General features: G+C 35.9%; 1 protein-coding gene across 1 annotated transcript in view; it reads left to right on the forward strand.

Moving 5' to 3' along the window:
- ALDH1A1 (aldehyde dehydrogenase 1 family member A1) overlaps window positions 1–19,607 on the forward strand; it is a 56,321-nt gene extending 36,714 nt beyond the window's left edge. The window contains exons 10-13 of the mRNA XM_004439639.3: window positions 3,899–4,063; window positions 10,190–10,347; window positions 14,222–14,296; window positions 19,007–19,607. Of these exons, the coding sequence (XP_004439696.2) occupies window positions 3,899–4,063; window positions 10,190–10,347; window positions 14,222–14,296; window positions 19,007–19,079 (471 nt within the window). The 3' untranslated portion in view covers window positions 19,080–19,607. The remainder of the gene's footprint in view (window positions 1–3,898; window positions 4,064–10,189; window positions 10,348–14,221; window positions 14,297–19,006) is intronic.
- Window positions 19,608–19,948: the final 341 nt, after the last annotated feature.

Consider the following 19,948-nt stretch of genomic DNA (forward strand, 5'->3'; position numbering starts at 1 on the left):
AAAAGAGGACATGTGGCAATGTCCAAGACATCTTTGGTTGCCGTGAGTGGGGGAGGGGGTCGTGCTACTGCTGTCTAGTGGGTAGAGGCCAGGGATGCTGCTAAACATCTTAGAATGCACAGGAGAGCCCCACAGCAAAGAATTATCTGGCTCAAAAGGCCAATAGGGCTGCTGTTGAGAAATCCCGCTCTAGAGTCTAGACACAAAGCTTAGAGGCTTTATTCTTTCACACTAAAAATTATACACTGTTCCATCTTGTTGATTTGAAACAAACACTATTCTTGACTTATTCCCTAAGCCAAAATTAAATTTGATTAACCAAAATTTATTGAACATTATAAACAGCTAACCCCTGGGATAGGTACCTGGCAATGCCAAAATGAACGAGGAGGATATGCTGTCTGACCTCATGGAGTTTACAGTCTAGATAAGTTAAAAGGCTGTCTTAGATTATCCTGCTCACGCCAAGATATCCAAATAGGAAAATCTTAGGACTTAGGCAATGCCAAATATTGAAACATAAAAGCTCTAAAATAACTTAACTGGCAGATGAATTAATAAGTTATTTTAGCCTAATCCCATTATATTTTGTATTTATCTTTGAGTTTAATGAGTACGTAGAAGTAGTTGCTAATTTTGATCATATCTGGTAACTTTTCAAATGGATGCCAAGACATACATTAAATTCAGTTTTGACTTGGTCTCCCGTTCTAAAAGAGCATGGGATTCAAAGTTTTCAGTTGTGATTATTTCTCTCGCTAAATATCTATCTATCAATATGAAAGTAAAACACTTTTCCTATTAGAGAGAGAGATAGATAGATAGATAGATAGATATAAATATATATCTGAAGAAGAGAGGGGAAGAGAAGGGAAGAGAAGACAGTATCTCAGATACTTCATATTAAACATTGTTGGACAATACTTTCTCTCATTAGAGGATATGCACAATTCAATCACAGCCTCAAAAATTGAACTAGAATATCCATTATTTCTAAGAGAAGAAAGTTAAAATAGACTTTAAGAAAATTCCTATTCATGGGAGTCTTAAGTAAATAATCCAGTGATCTAACCGCTTACTGTAAGACTTTAATCTCTGTAAATGAACAGACTTTTATCACAGAAATTGCACTGAATAAGTACAATAAGTAAATATCTTGAGACTTTGAGAAGTAAAAGACTGAAAAGCCCTTGAGGCTTCTTTACCTTTAAAAATACCCATGTGTTATAAAAGAGCCTATGGAAAGAGGCAGTCATTCACTAAGCTTTTATATGTATATATATATACAAAAATATATAATATATATAAATGAATTCTTCATTGGTAAAGTGCTGTTCCAATTTGATTTCATAGAACAAGATGCGCATTTTCCTTAAAAACTTGGAAAAATCAGATATTTTCATTTGAAAAAGAAGTGATGACATCCACATAAAATGTACTAGCATTATCAGCAGAGTTGCATCTTGTCCTAGTGCAGAGAGATGGGCTTTTGTGTTAGAGACTGGATTTAAAATCTAAGCTCCCTGAGGCTATGTTTTGTCATCTGTAAAATGGGGGGTAGTAATATCAATTTTGAAGGGTCATTTTGCAGTGAAATGGGATAATCTACATAAAGCTTCTATCTGAGTGCCTGCTTCACAGTAGGTGCTCAAATTCCTGTTAAATAAACAAAAATGGCATGCTTCCATTTATACCTATGGTGACAATTATCGTCACAGATCAATAACTTCATATATCTGCTCTTGATGATCTATGATTTCCAAATAATTTGAAAGATGTCAGTGTCATTTGTCAATTTATCTTCTTTTTCAACCGATCAACCCTAAGGAATCAAAGATTTTGCATATTCAAACACATCAAAAATGTATACTTGGAGAGTATACATTACGCCCTATTACATTTCATAGACTAGCCCATGAGCTAATGGCCCATCATGCAGTAAAGAGCCCCTGCTACGTCTTAGCATTAGAGAGAAGTTCCTCAGGGCCGAAAGGAAGACCGAGTTCAGATATGGTCAATCTGAAACCTTCTAAAGAAAGTTTGCATTTATGGTGAATCAAAATTAGCCAGACCAAACTGAATAGGTCCTTAAGCACAACTGAAAATTTCTGTCATTAATCCTAAACCCTAGACGCAATGTTCACAATCTTTCCTGTGCATTTGAATCACACGAGGATCTTGTTAAAAATGCAAATTCTGACGCAGTAGTTCTGGAATGGGGCCTGAGAAGAGCATTTTCCACTAGGTAATGCTGGAGCTGCTGGTTGTAGGACCACATTGTCAGTAGCAAGACATTAAAATACAAAGTCCTGAATTTTTAGAAGTTAGTGATCATCTAAGTTTTCCAACAAACAAATCCTTTCAGCCTCTGTCTCCCAGTGCATCAGCAGGGATCGGATTATCACCAAGTATCCACTCTGGTTACGGGCAGGGAAAAGTTATGACTTGGGAAACACATCTTGAAATTAAAACTAAAAAGAAAATCATCACTTTTGAGGGCATAGGCAGATTGATATCTTGGAATAGGCCAGAGAAGCTACGTGTGGAAATGCATAGATCCTTGCCTATTTACTGACAAACTGGAATATCTTAACCAGGTACAGCTCCCTACCACCACCCCTTAGTCTGGTTCTGTTAAATATTATGCAGTCATTTAAATATGTCTTCTTATTAAACCAACACTATAACTTTCTTAATCTGCTGGAAATAAAGGAACATTTTCTTTTTGGAATATCAATTAAACATTGTGCGCTGAGGAGCATTGAGCAATACTGTAGCAAATATTGTGCCAAATTTTAGAAAATGGTTTCTGGTTTCAAATAGCACTTAGTCTAATTGGATATGGGAACTGGGCTGTGAGCGGTAAGAAGTTTATGACTTTTTTCTGGGCCTTGGAATGTGGGGGAGATTGCAGAGTCAAAGAAGATAAAAAACAACAATTTTTAAGTGGTGAGAAGAGACAGGTTGAACTGGCCAGAGGCCCCCACCTTAACTCCTGGATCTCTGATGTCTTCCCTTTAAAACTTAACCTCAGCCACACCTGAGAGAGACAAGAAGTCTTCACCAGTGAGTTGGAATCCGAGAGTCACCCAATCTTGCAACCTCCCAAAACAGGTACTGAAGCGATAGGTAGCCCTGATTCCAGTGCATGGAGGAGAGGTGTGTGGTCCTGGTGTTCCCAGCCAGAACTCTGGACTTATTTTTTTTTTCCTTATACAAGTATTGTTTAACAAACCATGCAAGTTCTGTAATTCTTGTTGTATGTTTAGACATGGGCCATTTAGTGAAACAGGATGATAAATATTGAGATAGGCCAGAAATTGGAACCAGACCTACTGGACTGCCCCAGAGGGACCTGAAATGGGGGGGATGACCAAGCTGTGGTCAGTGTAGATCTGGCCAGAGGGGACGGTCAGGAGTGAGGAGAACCAAACAGAGGTCTAGGAGTCTTCCTCAAGTCCCAAAGCTTCTGCTTTCCTGTTGTCATATTTAATCAAACCCAGTATCGAAGTTCTCCTTTCACTTTTTAAAATTTCGTTTAGAACTATAGTTTCCAGGTAAGTGTGTTTGATTATTAACAGGCATTTCTTCCAGTGTAAATAAATGACAGCTGTGTGAAAAGGTTGACATGTGTTTGCAGTGCCCATATGCTTTCCTGACATGACTGTAAAACAAATACCAAATACAAATATCTATCTTCAAGGTTTCTTTCCAGAAAAGTCATGAGAAGAAAATATACCCAAAGAAATAATCTGAGCCTCTCTTGGCTGTTTTGATTGAATACTTGACTTAATAACAATATCCTAGCGTTTTGAAGCCCTCTTAACAGGCTGGGCAATGTATTATCTTTACAAGTTGCTAATTTTTTTTCCCTTTTCGTGTGGTATTTTTCAAATAGATTGATAAGGAACAATATGAAAAGGTGCTTGACCTCATTGAGAGTGGGAAGAAGGAAGGAGCCAAATTGGAGTGTGGCGGAGGTCCGTGGGGAAATAAAGGCTACTTTGTCCAGCCCACTGTTTTCTCTAATGTGACAGATGAGATGCGCATTGCCAAAGAGGAGGTAAATGGTTTCATTCTGTTCTCTTCCCTTTGTTGCCATCTTTTGTCCGCATGTGTGTATACAAAGTGTCTCTTTGAAATTCTCAGTTCTTTGAACATCTTTCTCAGTAAATGTTACTCTTCATTTCTGTTATTGATAAAGGTTTAAGTTATTTGTGATCAAGATCAAAAACAGCAAGGAATTCATTGGGCAGGCTGAGAATATTCAGCCAAACACAGGTCAAGATGCTTAACAATCTCTAGGTGCTTCCTTCATAGATTTAAGGTAATGGAAAGGAAAATTCCATTTTCATTGTTACTTTTTCTCCTCTGGAAATAATATATTTGAAAAAAATTGGAAAAAGATAAAGTGATATGCAAGGTTTTTTTTTGTTGTTGTTGTTAAACTTATTTTGAGATAATTGCTGTTGTGAGAAGTAATACAGAAAAATTCCACGTACTTTTTACCTAGTTTCTTTCAATGGTAACATCTTGCAAAACTATAGTATAACATCACAGCAAGAATGTTGACATTGATGCAGTCAAGACACAGAACATTTCATCACCACGTGAATCCCTAATGTTTCCCTTTGAAAGCCAAGTCCATGTCCCTCCTGCCTTGGCTTGCCCTTAACCACTAATCTGTTCCCCATTTCTACAATTTTATCATTTCAAGAATGTTAAATAAGTGAAATCATAATTCATGTAACCTTTTGGGATTGGCTTTTTTTCACTCCGCATAATTCTCCATAGATTTATCTAGGTTGTCACATGTAAGGATAGTTTGTTCCGTTTTATTGCTGAGTAGTGTTCCATAGTATGGAGGTAGCACAGTTTTTTAAATCATTTACACATTGAAGAACTTCTGGATTTTCCCCAGTTTGGGGCTGCTATGAATAATGCTGCTAAAAATATTGGTATACAGGTTTTTTTGTGAACGTAAGTCTTCATTTCTCTGGGATGAATGCCCAGGAGTACAATTGCTGGGTCATATGATAGATGACTTTTTTAAGAAACTGCCAAACCTTTTTCCAGAGTGGCTGAAAAATTTCACATTCCCATTAACAACGTATGAGTGATCCAGTTGCTTTGCATCCTTGCTAATGTTTGGTGTTGTGACTAGTTTTTATTTTAGCCATTCTGATAGATGTGTAGTGATAGTTCATTGTGGTTGAAATTTGCATTTCCTTAACGGCTAATGACGTTGAACATCTTTTCCTTGTTTGCTTATTTGCCATCTGATATCTTCCTTGATGAAATGTCTTCTGGTGTCTTTTGCCCACGTTCTAATTGGATTATTTGCTTTTCACTATTGAGTTTTGAGAGTTCTTTTTATATTCTAGATGTTAGTCTTTTGTTGGATATGTGGTTTGCAAATATTTTCTCCCAGTCTATAGCTTGTCATTTCATCATCTTAAAAGGGTCTTTCTCAGAACAAAAGTTATTAATTTTTAGGAAGTCCAATTTATTCACTTTTCCTTTGATGGATAGTATTTTTGTTGTCAACTCTGTGAACTCTTTGTCTACTCCTAGATCCAAAAGACTTTTTCCTGTGTGTTTTTTATTTTTTCTAAAAGTTTTATAGTGTATGTTTTACATTTAAGTATGTGATCCATTTCAGGTTAATTTTTATATAAGGTGTGAAACTTAAGTCAAGGTTGTTGTTTTGTTTTTGTTTTTTTGGCCTATGGATGTCCAATTGTTCCAGCATCATTTGCTGAAAAGGTGATTTTTCTTCCATTCCTTTACTTTCGCAACTTTGTCAAAATTCAGTTGTGCATGTTCATGTGTGTCAATTTCTGAGTTCCCTGTTCTGTTCCGTTGATCTATATGTCTATTTCTCTGGCAATACTCTCTTGATTATGATAGCTATATAATAAATCTTGAAATTGGGAAGACTGAGTCCTCCCACTTTATTCTTCTTTTTCAAAATTATTTTAGCTATCCTAGGACCTTTGCTTTTTCACGTCCAGTTTAGAATAACCTTGTCCATACATATATATATATAAAACTTGCTGTAATTTTGAGAGGAATTGTGTTAAATATGTATATAAATTTGGGGAGAATTAACATATTAATTATATTGAATCTTCCAGTCATTGAACACAGTAGGTTTCTTCATTTATTTATGTCTTTAATCTCTTTCATAGCATTTTGTAGTTTTCATATACAAATGTAGTTTGTATATGAAACTACAAATTTGTAGTTTTTCTAATATATTTTATTAAATTTATACCTAAGTATTTTTTTGGAGTAATTATAAATAGCATTTCTAATTTCAGTGTGCACATGTTCATTGCTACTATGTACAAATACAATTGATTTTTGTATATTTACTTGTATCCTGTCATTTCACTGAACTCACTCATTCTAGTAGGTTTTTGGAGTTTCCGTGAGAATTTCTACGTAGACAATCATCATCTACTAATAGGAGCAGTTTTATTTCCTCCTTTCTAATTCGTACGCCTTTTATTTCTTTTACTTGCCTTTTTCACTTGCTAGAATTCCAGCACCGTGTTGAATAAGAGTAGTAAGAGTGGACATCTTTGCTTTGTTTCCTGTCTTAGGGGGAGAGCATTCAGTCTTTACCATTGAATATGATATTAGCTGTGAGATTTTCATAAATGCCCTTAATTGGGTTTAGGAAGTGCCTTTCTATTCCTAATTTGTTGAGGGGGAAAGGGAGTTGGATTTTGTCAAATGCTTTTTCTGCATCAATTGAGGTGATTTTGTGGTATTTTTCCTTCCTTCTATTAATGTAATGTATCACACTGATTGATTTTTTACTAATAAACCAGGCTTGCATCGCTAGAATGAACCTCACTTGGTGATGGTGTATAATTCTTTGTAGGTGTTGCTGAATACCATTTGCTAATATTTCTTAGGGATGTTTGCCATAGTTGATATTAGTCTGTGGCTTGAGGGATATTGGTTTGTAGTTTTGTTTGATTGTTCTTATTGATAGTAAAAACCATTTAGGCCTTGCTCACTATGTGCCAGATAGAGTGCTAAGTGCTTTATAAATAGTCAATATAAAATATAAACATATTTACATGAAATATAATAAAGATATATATTTTATTTATATATTTAATACACATTTATATTTATAAAATTTGTATTCATTTATATAAAGTTTATTGCATATCATATATAAATATATATCTTTATACTATATAACATATATAAATAAATATAAAATATTTAATATAAATATTAAATATTCTCATTTAATTCTCACAACAGCCCCACAAGAGTAGTAGTATTATATTCTTTTCTTTTTGTGAAATCTCTCCAATATTAGAAGAAAGCCTCTAGTCTTTTCTTCCCAGAGACAATCAAATACTCTCTTTTATTATTTTTACATAGTTGGGGTGGTATTATTTTTCTAATGAAAATCTCAGAATAAAGTCTGAGATTTTCAGACATATAATTTCTATGTTGCATTTTAAAGTTTGGCAACTGAATAAAATTAAGCATAATATTCTGATCCAAGAATTTTCCTAAATAAAGACATGGTAGTTGTTCTGATCTCCTACATGTTATATGTGTTTTATTACCCTTGTGAATATAAGTAAAGCTTTTTTGAACTTCTCTGTAACTTGAGTTCTCCTTTGAGTCACAGAGCCGACTATGATTTAGAAATATTCTTGTTATCATCCTAAATAGTAGATGAGAAACCTATGGCCCAAAGAATTAAAAGATTAGGTCACATGGCTAGTGAAAGGCAGCTTGAGAGGACAGCCTAATTCTCATGACTACCATTCCCCACTCTCTCTTCTTGACCAAGTGTTGTTCATATTAACTTCATTCTTCATTCAATCCCACCATAACCTAACATTGTAGAATCCCATGGAACATGTGGGAACCATTCTGTTAAGAGATGATAAGAGTGTTAGTGCTAAAAAGAACATTTTGGATAACTCAAACCAAAAGTCAAGTTTATAGATGAGATCATTGAGATCCAAAGGGCTTAGGTGACTTGCTGCTGTTAGAAAATTACAGGCAGTTTCATAAATCTAGAAGAATCACTTAAGACAGCCTCTCTGATCTCCATTACGTCCATCAGTTTGCTCCTGACCAATGGCCAGCCAGTGTCTTTTTAAATAACATCAGCAATAGGTAACTCACTATTTCTTAGGCATTTTCATGTTTGGACAATGTTAAGCATTAGAAAGTTCTACCTTCGATTGCCTAGGAGTCCCTGCTCTTATGTTCTAGGTGCTGGTCCCATATCTGCCCTGTGGCTTTTTTCCACCTAAAAGCCATACGTATATTTGAAAATTACATTCATCCCCTACATTACTCTTCACCCTCCATATGCTCTTGGTTCTATATTTTTTAGCTATTGCACTTCCTAATCTTTCTAGACAAATATATTGCAGTTAAATATTTGGTGAGCACAAACTAATTAACATCAAGAAGAATGTTATCCAGACATATGACATGTAACTAGGACAGGCTAATCTGCATTTAGGAATTGCAAATAATCTACCCTATGGGCACTGAAGTCTTTTAATAAATACAGAGACAGGTTCATTGGCTATGGGCTATGAAGGTGTTACATAATACGACAATAAGATGGCACTGATAACTCAGATGTATTGTAGCATAATCCTTTCATTCAATAAGCTTGTATTTCATGTCTATGATGTGATAGAGAATCTGGGAGGGTTATTTTCTTTACCTCAAAAACATCATCAAACCAGGGGAAAAGTGCAGAATCAGATTTGCAAACATGAAATAAATGGAAATACAAAAAATCAAATGCATATGAATGATCAAACATAGTTTCTCCACATTGATTCAGCCCTCAACTGAATTGTAACTTTTGCATTTATTAACAAATACTTGTCTATTAGAGCTGTTGTTCTTGTGTATCTTGGTCAATATCAGATAGAAAGGACTAGGGAAAACAATCTTCAATCAAGGAAACATTCATTGTGTTCCTAGAATATACATAGTAGAACAGCTTGTGTGCTTCTTCAAAGTAGGAGCCTGAAGCCATGTGCTGTGTTCAATTAAAATTATGTAAGACTTTAACACATTCGTTATGAAAGCGGTTGTATATCCGGTTCCCGAATTATGATATCAAGATTAGATTTACAACCTTAGGGTTTACACTCAGCCTCTATTGAATGGTAGCCGTCCCCCTCCAACGCTTAGATCAGTGATGAACACCAGAAAACTATTCATCTTTTCTAATTTTTGCCTCCCCTCATTTACATTTCCCAGAGAATTCTGATAACAATCAGAGGAGCCCCTCTTTCATTTAATTTTAATATGTGTTTTATGGAAAAATAGTGTAGCAGCTTGGTTTTTAAGAGAAAATCCAGTTGTTTTTCTCCCATCTGGGAATGAGATACAGGGTGAGTTGAGTCTGGGCTGCACTAACGAGTGAGTCTGGCAAAAGCAAAGGAGTGGTTTAGGCTGGAATCGAGCACATTGTGATTTTTGATTTCTGTCCTGTGATTATCGTCATTGCCAGTGAAGTCATGCTTTGGTTAATGCAGGGTGGTTGAAGATTTAAGCTCTTGCAGTAGTGAATCTTTGGTATATGTGAAGTGCATAAGATTTGGCTGAAGAGTAGAATCTGAACAAAAATTCGTGTAGTTCCACCTACCTTGGCTGATTATGAAAAGATCTAAGTCCAGTAGAATAGTTAATATTTTAATGGATGGTACACTGATATTTAAAACATAATTGTTATTATCAGTCATTGCCTACTCATTTATCCAGTAGATCAGGCTTTGCATTCTTGAGTTTGCTGTTTATGTAGAGACTTGGAAGATGAGGAAAACTAGGAAGAGAATTTAAAATGTTCCTAAATGGAAAAGAAACTCTGAGGTTAATGATTTCATGCACAATCTTTACGTTCTTGGAAGCCTAATTCCAGTTCCAGAAAGTGAATATCACCTTATTTATTTGTCTCTTATCTGGTTCCAAAGAGAATTTACACATGACCACTACCTGTCTTAGCCTACCATTCCTGCAGTTGCCAGTTTGATTCTTACACAAAGGTTTGAGATGAGAAGCGAAATCTTAATCAATTTAGGTTAGTTTGTAGGGGAAAAAACTACAGTATCGTTTAAAATATTTAGTTTTAACCTATTACTTTGATTAATTTCATTCATTTCTTCTGGTGTAGATATTTGGACCAGTGCAGCAAATCATGAAGTTTAAATCTATAGATGACGTGATCAAGAGAGCCAACAATACTCTCTATGGCTTATCAGCAGGAGTCTTTACCAAAGACCTTGATAAAGCCATCACAGTCTCCTCCGCTCTGCAGTCCGGGACAGTGTGGTAAGTCAAACCTATGACTATCGCCTTTTCAATGTTAACCACATCAATAGGTTAATTTGAACCTTTTCAGACTTCAGTTTTTCATTTGGAATCACATGGCCTGCTGGAAAAGCAGTTGCTGCCTTAAAAAAACAAAACAAACCAAAAAAAACTTGCTATATTTGAAGAACTTTAGAAGGGTATCTTTTTTTAACTCTATCTGGCTTCCTGAAATTGCTTGCCCAAAATATTTTATTGATGTTTGGGTAATACAATATAAGTGTTACTGGGGCCAGCCCAGTGGCGTAGCGGTTAAGTTCGCTCATTCCACTTTGGCAGCCTGGGGTTCACCAGTTGGGCGCCAGTTCGGATCCTGGGTGCGGACCTATGCATGGCTCATCAAGCCATGCTGAGGCGGCATCCCACAAAGAAGAGCTACAACTCTACAACTATGATACACAACTAGGTACTGGGGCTTTGGGGAGAAAAAAGAAAGAAGAGGAAGATTGGCAACAGATGTTAGCACAGGGCCAATCTTCCTCAAAAAAAAAAACTATTAAAAAATATATATGTGTTACTAATTAGTTTCTAGGCACTTGGTAATATGCTATACACAAAGGAGATAAAAATTCTGTTTTAATCAAGTTAATTAGATAAGAAGACAATATTTATTTGGTGCCCTGATGTATGCAAACATTTAATTCTTACTTCAGCTTCTTACTCCTGGATTATTCAAGATGTCTAACGGTCTTAATCTGGAAGAACGCATTGAATTTTGAGGAGCGTGTCCCTCTCATTTTTGACCTGGTTTATGTTTCTGATTTTTATACTTTAGAGGATATAACGTCCCTCAAGCTGTTGTATTCTCTGCCCAGCCCTCAGTCCCTGGACTGTTTTGTGGGTAATTTTGGTCCTGTCAAATCTCACTTGGTCCCCTCAGTCTTGGCAACACTCCAAGATTATTTTCCTTCTGGGTAATGTCACACCTACCCCAATTAAAAATCTGTTAGACATTGAAAGGTATTTATGCTTAAGAGACAGCCAGGCAACCCTTGCCCTTCTTGATAGCGCTAGAATTGTTTTTCCTAACAAAAGGAAAAGTCATCATTTAGTTACTGTGTACTCTATGCTAGGCACTGCACTGAATTCTTTTTTTTCTTTTTGTGAGGAAGATTAGCTCTGAGCTAACATCTTTTGCCAATCCTTCTCTCTCTCTCTCTCTCTTTTTTTTTTTTTTTTGCTGAGGAAGATTGGTCTTGGGCTAACATTCGTGCCCATCTTCCTCTACCTTATACGCGGGATGCCTGCCACAGCATGGCTTGATAAGTGGTGCATAGGTCTGTGCCCGGGGTCCGAACCTGAGAACCCTGGGCCACTGAAGTGGGATGTCTAAACTTAACCACTACTCCACTGGGCTGGTCACTGCACTGCATTCTTTATGTTATCTTATTTTACTTTACAACAACTGCTTAATTGTTACATCAAATTTACCAATGAAAAAAATGGAAGCTTAGGGGCCTGCCCAATAGCACAGTGGTTAAGTTCACACACTCTGCTTCGGCGCCCCGGGGATCACAGGTTCAGATCCCAGGCGTGGACCTATGCACCACTCATCAGGCCATGCTGTGGCAGTGTCCCATATACAAAATAGAGGAAGACAGGCACAGATGTTAGCTCATGGCCAATCTTTCTCACAAAAAAAACAAAGGAAGCTTAGCAAGGTTAAGTAATTGATCAAGGTCACACAATAAATGACAGCTGAGATTCAGACCCGTTTCAGACTCTAAAGCAGTGATTCTCAGCCCTGGCTGTACATTAGAGTCGTCTGAGGAGCTTTCAACTTATCTAAACTGACTTGAGGTGGGAGAGGGTATACATCAAACCCACCAATTATACCAATCTCTGTGACTGAGTCTGGGCGTGGGTCTTTTATTTAAAGAGTATTTTTCAAACCTCCCACGTGATTCTAGTGTGCAACCAAGACTGAAGACCACTGCTCAAAAACCTGGTTCTTTCTATAACGGGACGTTTTCTTTCAGAGATTCTTAAATAAAAGTGAGTGAGTTCTTAAATAATCAGTATGGCTAGTTATTACTGTACAATTTTCCAATGGTAAAATTAATAAAATTCTGCATTACTATTGCATGTATGTATATTTTCTCCATTTACTAAAGACTTATTATGTACCATGCACTATAAGAAGCACATTCTATACATTATCTTACTTATGCCTTGAAACAACCCCGTTAAATATTAACACTCCCATTTTACAGAGGAGGAAACATGCTTAGAGAGACTAGATAACTTTCCCGATATCACCAGGTACTAAGCGGCAGAGCCAGGATTTGTGGGCATAGCAATCTCCCTTCTTTACATCTAGAAAGGATCATGGAAGGAGAATTAATTGGCAAGGCTGATCATTTTGAACTTATGATTTTCTCTAACTGAATATTTCTCAGTTCTCTGTTTACTTATCCTAAAATAGTTTCATTTCCAGTGTAAAGTCAAAAGAGCAAACTCATTTTCTGCACTTTTTAACAAATACAAGTTTCAGCGTTTTAACTTTGAAGGAACAGAATGTTCTATGCCTGCGTGATTAAGACGCTTGTTATGACATCATTCCACCCAGTGGTGTGGGAATCCCCAGTCAGGAATTTCTATGCTATTAAAACAGAGGCGACCATATTCTTATTGCTATATGTTCTAGAACATAATAATGTTCTATCGTTGTCGCAGACACGGTCGCCACTTGGTGTTTTCAGGATAACTTTTCAATTCCAGAGTTGCTGGGATTTTACCCATAATTTCAGAGTAGGGATCTGATTCCGTAGTTTAAACGGCAGTTAAACAAAGTGGAGACAAGTTGTCTTCTGAAGGTGTAAATCTATCTAAGAAACTATCCTCTGGGGGAGAGACTAGATAAGAACTCTGTGGTCCAACGAGAATACAGAACTCTGGGAACTGGGGTAGTAAATACTGCAACTGAGAAGATGTCTGAATATTATCTCAGTATCAAATTAATAACCAAACTCTTCCAAGCATAATACAATTTATTTGTAAGTCATAATATTGTTCACCTATTATAATAGCATGAAAAGGAAGGGAAAAATATTTTTAAAGGACGTTGTTTCTCCTTTAAATAATTTTTCTTCCTCTTATGTATAATGAGAATCATGTATGTAGTTAGCGCTTGCTGTTCACTTTGTCCACCAGGAAATTTAAAACTACGCAAATTGTTCATGTCCTGCGTAACTGCATTCTAACTTTTCCCTCGTCTTGATCTTTTATCATAATTTTTTCTTTAACTCTAATTATTCATGTTTTTGTAATTATATTTGTTCAGAAATATGGCAAGGAATGAACAAATTAATCATGAAATCCAACTCCTGCCAAAGCTTCAGTTTAAGCAATTTATTGAAAAATTAATGAAAAAAAGTGAACTGAGTAATATGACACATATTACAATTGTGAAAGAAAAGGGATTCTAGCCTGTTAAGTGCACAACCCTCAAGAAAATTACAAAGCTTGTTGAATATAGGCAGTAAAGAACACCCAGCTAACACACTCCAGTCTCTAGCAAACCATATCCTTCCTCCTATGGCAATTAGCTATTCTATCTTTCATAATTCAAACTACAATTTCTGAGGGACGTGATGTACTTCCAAAATGGCTATTCACACACAGAGCTGTACCATTCTATTTGTTTCTAGGCAGTATATATACATACACTTATACTTCTGCAATCTAATTTACAGTGTTACTTTTTTATCATAATGAGTATGTTATATTGAAATTAATGGAGTTCTTAAAGAGCTCTCTGACTTTCTAAAATTCCAAATTTAGGAGTTATTTTATAAGTTAAGTATGATCTATAATGTACTTCTTTTCTTTTCAGGGTGAATTGCTATAGCATGGTGTCTCCCCAGTGCCCCTTTGGTGGATTCAAGATGTCTGGAAATGGGCGAGAACTGTAAGAATCACTTTCTATTAAGATTAATTCTCATCTTGATTAAAGTGGTTGTCACTCTCAAGGAATTAATTCATAGTCACTATCTGAATTAAAACTTGCTTCTGTCCTTTCCTGGAGATTCATACTGCCAAATAGCTTTTTAAATGCTGGATTTACCCCATAAGTCCGAAGAGGTGATGGCAGAAGGGAAATATAACTTATTCAGCTCCAACTATTCATAAGGAACCATACTAAGCACTTTACATTGGTTATTGAAATGTTGCCTACTTTTAGCCTTGCTTGCTGTATATATGATGGTAATCTATTTGAGAAACATTTCCAGAAAGGAAGTAGAAACTACAAATTGGTGACTTTAAGAGGTGTGCAAATATAAGAACACTCTAGTTATTTGAATCTACCTCTCAAATAAGTAAATTAGGTGACTTTATCTCAAAAAATTTTTCAGTGTAAGAGGAATGATTCTAATTTGTTGAAATATTATTGATGTAGGTTCCAAAATTTTAAACTACCTGAATGAGTTATTTTTGGCACTAAAATCTAAACTGAAAGGGAAATTTGAAGGAGGAAAACATGTTTAATAGTCATGACTAAATTGAGAATATATATAAAAATGCATTTATGAGCCTTCAGTTGCTTTTGAAACCAAGCTATCTAGACTCTTTTTTTAATGTGCACATACATATATACACACAGAAAGTAGTGGCAATATCTTTGCTTAATTTTGTTCAAGCAATTTTAAGCATTTTATTTCTTAAAATTTTCTTATATTTATCAATAAATTTAAAAAGTCATGAAGAAAAAAGACACATCATATTCAAATCTTATGGAATCAAACATAGTAAAACTGCCCACTTTGTAAATAGCAAGTTAAAACAAGTCTGTTTCTAAAGGTCATGAATACATTAAATAGCCACGTACTTTGTCATTTAAATGAATAAGCAAAATTACAACGAAAACAGCTATCTTTGGAGAGCCAATGAAAACGTGGAATGATAAATGATCCATCCTCCTTCTCAATATACATTCATTAAATACTTGCAATGTATATCAGATCCTAGGAGCTCCAGAAACTTAATAACATGTCCCATCTTTTGTATAATTGTGGTGGCAGAAGGAATATGTAAAAAGATATATAGTGCAAAATAACCTACACATACCATGAAATAAATAGTAATAGACTGGGCGTCCATACCTCACAGAGGTAGAGAAGCAGTTAAAGGATGGAGCACAGTATTGGAGGACAGAAAATCTGGGTACCACCAGAGTATAACATTTATGGCGTCTCTCTAACTCTCATCTGTCAGATATTTGTGGGTGGGGATAGGAGTGGAGAAGGAAGTAGAAGGTCTATGAGCTCCTTTCCATGGTTTAGATTCTATGATTGTAACCACAGTGGGAATTCAGTGGATAAAAACTTACTGGCACTTGATAGAATGCAAAAAGACCTCACAGAAAAGATAAGACTTGATCTAGGGCATGAAACCGGTGTAGGATGGCAGTAAGTAGAGAAGAGGGCATTCTTGAACAGAATGTTACATGTGGCACATTGAGAGCCCAGTGAATTTGGTTGGTTGCTGGAGATTTATGGGGATGGGAAGTATGATTTCAGAGTTAAATAGGACACAGATTAAGAAGTCTTGAATTTAAGAAAATTGGCTTACATTTTATTAGTGAAGCAGTGAAAAGCCCTGGATATCTTTAGAATGTTGTTGGGAAGGTGGAGAATGGCAAAAGATAAACCCATAAAAACTGCAAGGCATTGTAGAGAAAACGTAATTGGAGACTAACCAGCCTGCATTTGAATCCTGACTCCACTGCTTGCTAGCCATGCAGACTCACTCGAGTTGTATAAGTTTTGAGCCTATATAGCCTCCTATTTAAAATGGGTATGAGAGAGAAATGACATACTGCATGTTCATTCCTTAGCATTGTAACGGTCACAAAGTAAGGACTCAACAAATGGTTTCTGCCTTTCAGAAATTCCGTTTCTTTATAATATCCAGTATTGGAGAGTCCCTTGGCAGAACTAATTACTTTGTATAAAAAGCTATAGCAAAGGTTAGATTATTCTGAAGGACAGTTAGTTCATTGCTGGCCCAGCTATCTAACACATTTCCCTAGGAATGCTGAAGATGAAATAATGAAAAGAGAACGGAATAACTAAAGTAGACCAAATATGTCAGTTTTGTTGAAGATGATTTGGTCAAACTTTAAGTTTGAGGCAAAGGAAATCAAATAAGAGAAGGATGGAAAACAGGAATCAATCATCAATAATTTCCTAAAAATCTGGAATGTTGGTATAGATAATTCCCTTCTCTAAAATACAAAGGAAAACGTTACACTGTAATTTTTTACTTCAAAAATTCCAACTGAAGGTGCTAGTGTTCATGTCTATCTGAAACCAAATTTGGCAAATTTAATCAAGTCATTTGCTGCAAGAGAATTTAAAGAGAATTATTGAAGCGATAACCTCAAATGACTCCCAAGAGTTCAATTACAATTTATCCTCAAAGATAGAAAGGCAGAATTGATCAGTTGGGAACAGAGGCCTCAAAGAGCCAAAAATAGTGGTATGCAGACTCCAGCATGGTGGTGATGCTGAGTGCCCAGACCTGAATTTGCAACTCAGATCATGATGCTGACCCTGGCATAAGTTACATGGCAGAAATCCCTCCCTTGGTGTAATTGCACTAGTTTTTACTTAGGTTAACATAGGTCCCTTGAGACCTTACTAGTATGCCATTTCAAACTTAATTGGCTCTCAGCACCACACAAGATAGTTCTTTCCTCCTGTCCCTTTCAGAAAACGGGAGAGTTAAAGTGTTGTAAACTACTGGGCTTAGAGAAAGAACTGATGTCAATATTTTTTGCTCGATTTTATTTGCCAAGTCAGCGCAGTAAACATTCCTCTGTGCCTACTTAATTAGTGCCAGGCTCATTTCTGGATACAGAGTGAAAAACAGATGTAACTTGTTACTAGTACCTTGTTACTACAGTGTGGACTGTGGCTGAGAAGCATGGGTGTCACCCGGAAGTTTGTTGGAAATGCAGAGTCTCAGGTCTCTCCCTGGACCTACTGAAACAGAATTAGCATTTGAATCAGGTCCCAGGTGATTGGTCCACTTGTGCCTGAAGATATTAGAAGCACAGAGCTGGTAACTCACAGACCAGTAAGATGAAGAGAAATGTACACAGATGTTTTTGTGTTGTATCATAGACATAGGGATGTCTATGCATCAGAATACTGAGGAGCAGGACTTATTTCAGCCTGAGTATAACAATAATCACACTAAGTACTCTCCTGAGAGTTTCAAGTGTCCATGTAACCCAAAATACAATGGAAAGCCTATTGGCAAAAATCATGGGTTAATTTATCTGACTTTGTGAGATAAAATACTTACTAAAATATTATCCTTTAATGGGTTTCAGACAACTGAGGCTAAACCCTTTAATTACTTTGAAGAAAATGCTCATTGAAGCTTTTAGAAGGTATTTTCAGAAGCTTAATGGCCAAAGAAAATAATCAGTGTAAGAGGATTAGGTTACCCAGGAGAAAAAGATGTCTTCTACATATCTGTCTACATCACCACAAGGGAGGAGTAGAAAAGGATCAAGATCTTTTTCCTCTGTAAGCCTGCATGTGCATGAGTGTGATGATTTTAAGAGTACTCTTATATACATGCAATTTAATCCTCTCATCAAAACAATACAGAGTATAACTTAGCCTAATCTTTTTAGTTGTCTCTTTAACAAAAGGGAAATCATAGTCAGTTTCCAAAACTGGTAGGAGGTCTCCATAAACCTAATAACAAGATTCTAGTGTCCTATTGATTGACTCAGGTTAATTCCTGGTCATTTGAGTTGGATTTAACAGTTATATAAGCAAATGACAGAAGTTGTGTTAATAGAAAAACCCAACAACCACAAAAAGCCCAAATGCCTGAATTCAGGCCAGTGAATGCTCTCCCAGTCTTAAAAACAAAACAAACGAACAAATAAAAAAGAAAGGAAAAAAACTCTAACAATAAAAGATCAGGTTTTGTTTAATTGTATTTTTTTGTTTTTTGGGTTTTTTTTGCTAAGAATCAAGTAGCAAAAGATATTGTTAAAACTACAGCTAGAAAATATTTTGTTTCAAGCCAGATTAGGGGCATGTTAGAAGGAAAATGGAAGCATGGTCGTTTTTAGCCCCCTCATCACTTCTGAGCCAATCACACGTGGTAAATATGCTAAGCTAAACTATACTTGAATTCACAGTTTTTCTATGCTACTTGAGTGATTATATATTACTACTCCTTTTGTACTATATCCGTCTTATTTATTTGAACTTAAACTAGAAATGATAAAATTCTTGATGGGATGAATTGTTGTTTTTGGTTTTTGATTTTGTATGTGTGTGTGTGTGTGATGAGCTTTTGTATAGTCAAATAGAACAGCGTCCAAAGTGGACAGTTTCTGTGAAAATCAACTGTGTGTACATGATCATTTAAAATGCAAAAAAAATGTTTAAAAATTTTCCCCACAAGGGGATTTGTGTAAGACCAGATATGTTATGGTTGGCTGGCTACTATTTGAAATGCTTCTGTACACAGAAAATATTTTCCATTGTCCCCAGCCAGATAAGCAAGAACAAACTTGCACCAAATCATGGAAGATAGCACACTTGTACTGCTGTGCTAAATTCTGTGGGTTTTTCCCCCCTCTCTCTAGGGGAGAATATGGTTTCCATGAATACACAGAGGTCAAGACAGTCACGGTGAAAATTTCTCAGAAGATCTCATAAGGAAACTACAAGAGTGGAGAGAAGAATTCTCAATGGCTGAGCATCTCCTCCAGTCGCTAATATACTAGAGTGGATTTTAAATATAGAATTGTTCTTTTCTTGATTTCTTTCAACATAAGCAGATCATATTAGCATTAATACTACACATAGAAAACTTGACATGTAGCTTATTCTGAAAGAATCATTTACATTCTGATATATGACCCCCAAGTCTTGTCTAATAAAATGAACAGATTTGGATGCAAGCTCTCTAGCTGTGTAATAGTCATGTGCTTTTCTTTGTAGCTACTTGTCCAGGATGATCATTTTATAGAAGAGGACCAGTTATCATTTAGCTTCTTTCTCTTAACAACCCCTTGAAATACTTACCATACCTGCAGAGTTAACTGCAGAGTAGATGTGCTCTGTTCCCAGTAGTTGTGAAGTCCTTGGAGTTTGTTGAAATGTTGCCTAGAATGCCATGTCTGCTTGTCAAATGAAGTAATGCCTGAAATATTTAGCTGTAATCTAAACATAAAGCTTGATAAAAACAACCTTGCATGATTCTTGTTATCTTTGAATTTTTTAAGTAGAAGTTTTGGTTATGGTGATTTACTCTCCCTGTCACTCAAAAACAGGGTTAAATCGAGCATAAAGATGCATTTAAAACTAAAAGTCAAATCTACTCATTCTCAAATGGATAAAGAAACGTATTTTATTTTCCAGAGGAATTCTTGAAATCAATAGCAAACACTTGAGATAGATGGCTTCAGGCCTTCGGCAAGCCTTTATTGAGTTCCTACAAAGTTCTGGGCACCATGTTAGGTGTTGTAGAAAACAGGTGGATAGTGGATGGTTCGTTATCTCAAGGTGCTTTAATTTAGTGGAGA

This window comes from Ceratotherium simum, chromosome 20 (assembly GCF_057802395.1).
Source record: "Ceratotherium simum simum isolate JZ-2026a chromosome 20, ASM5780239v1, whole genome shotgun sequence".
NCBI lineage: Eukaryota > Metazoa > Chordata > Mammalia > Perissodactyla > Rhinocerotidae > Ceratotherium > Ceratotherium simum.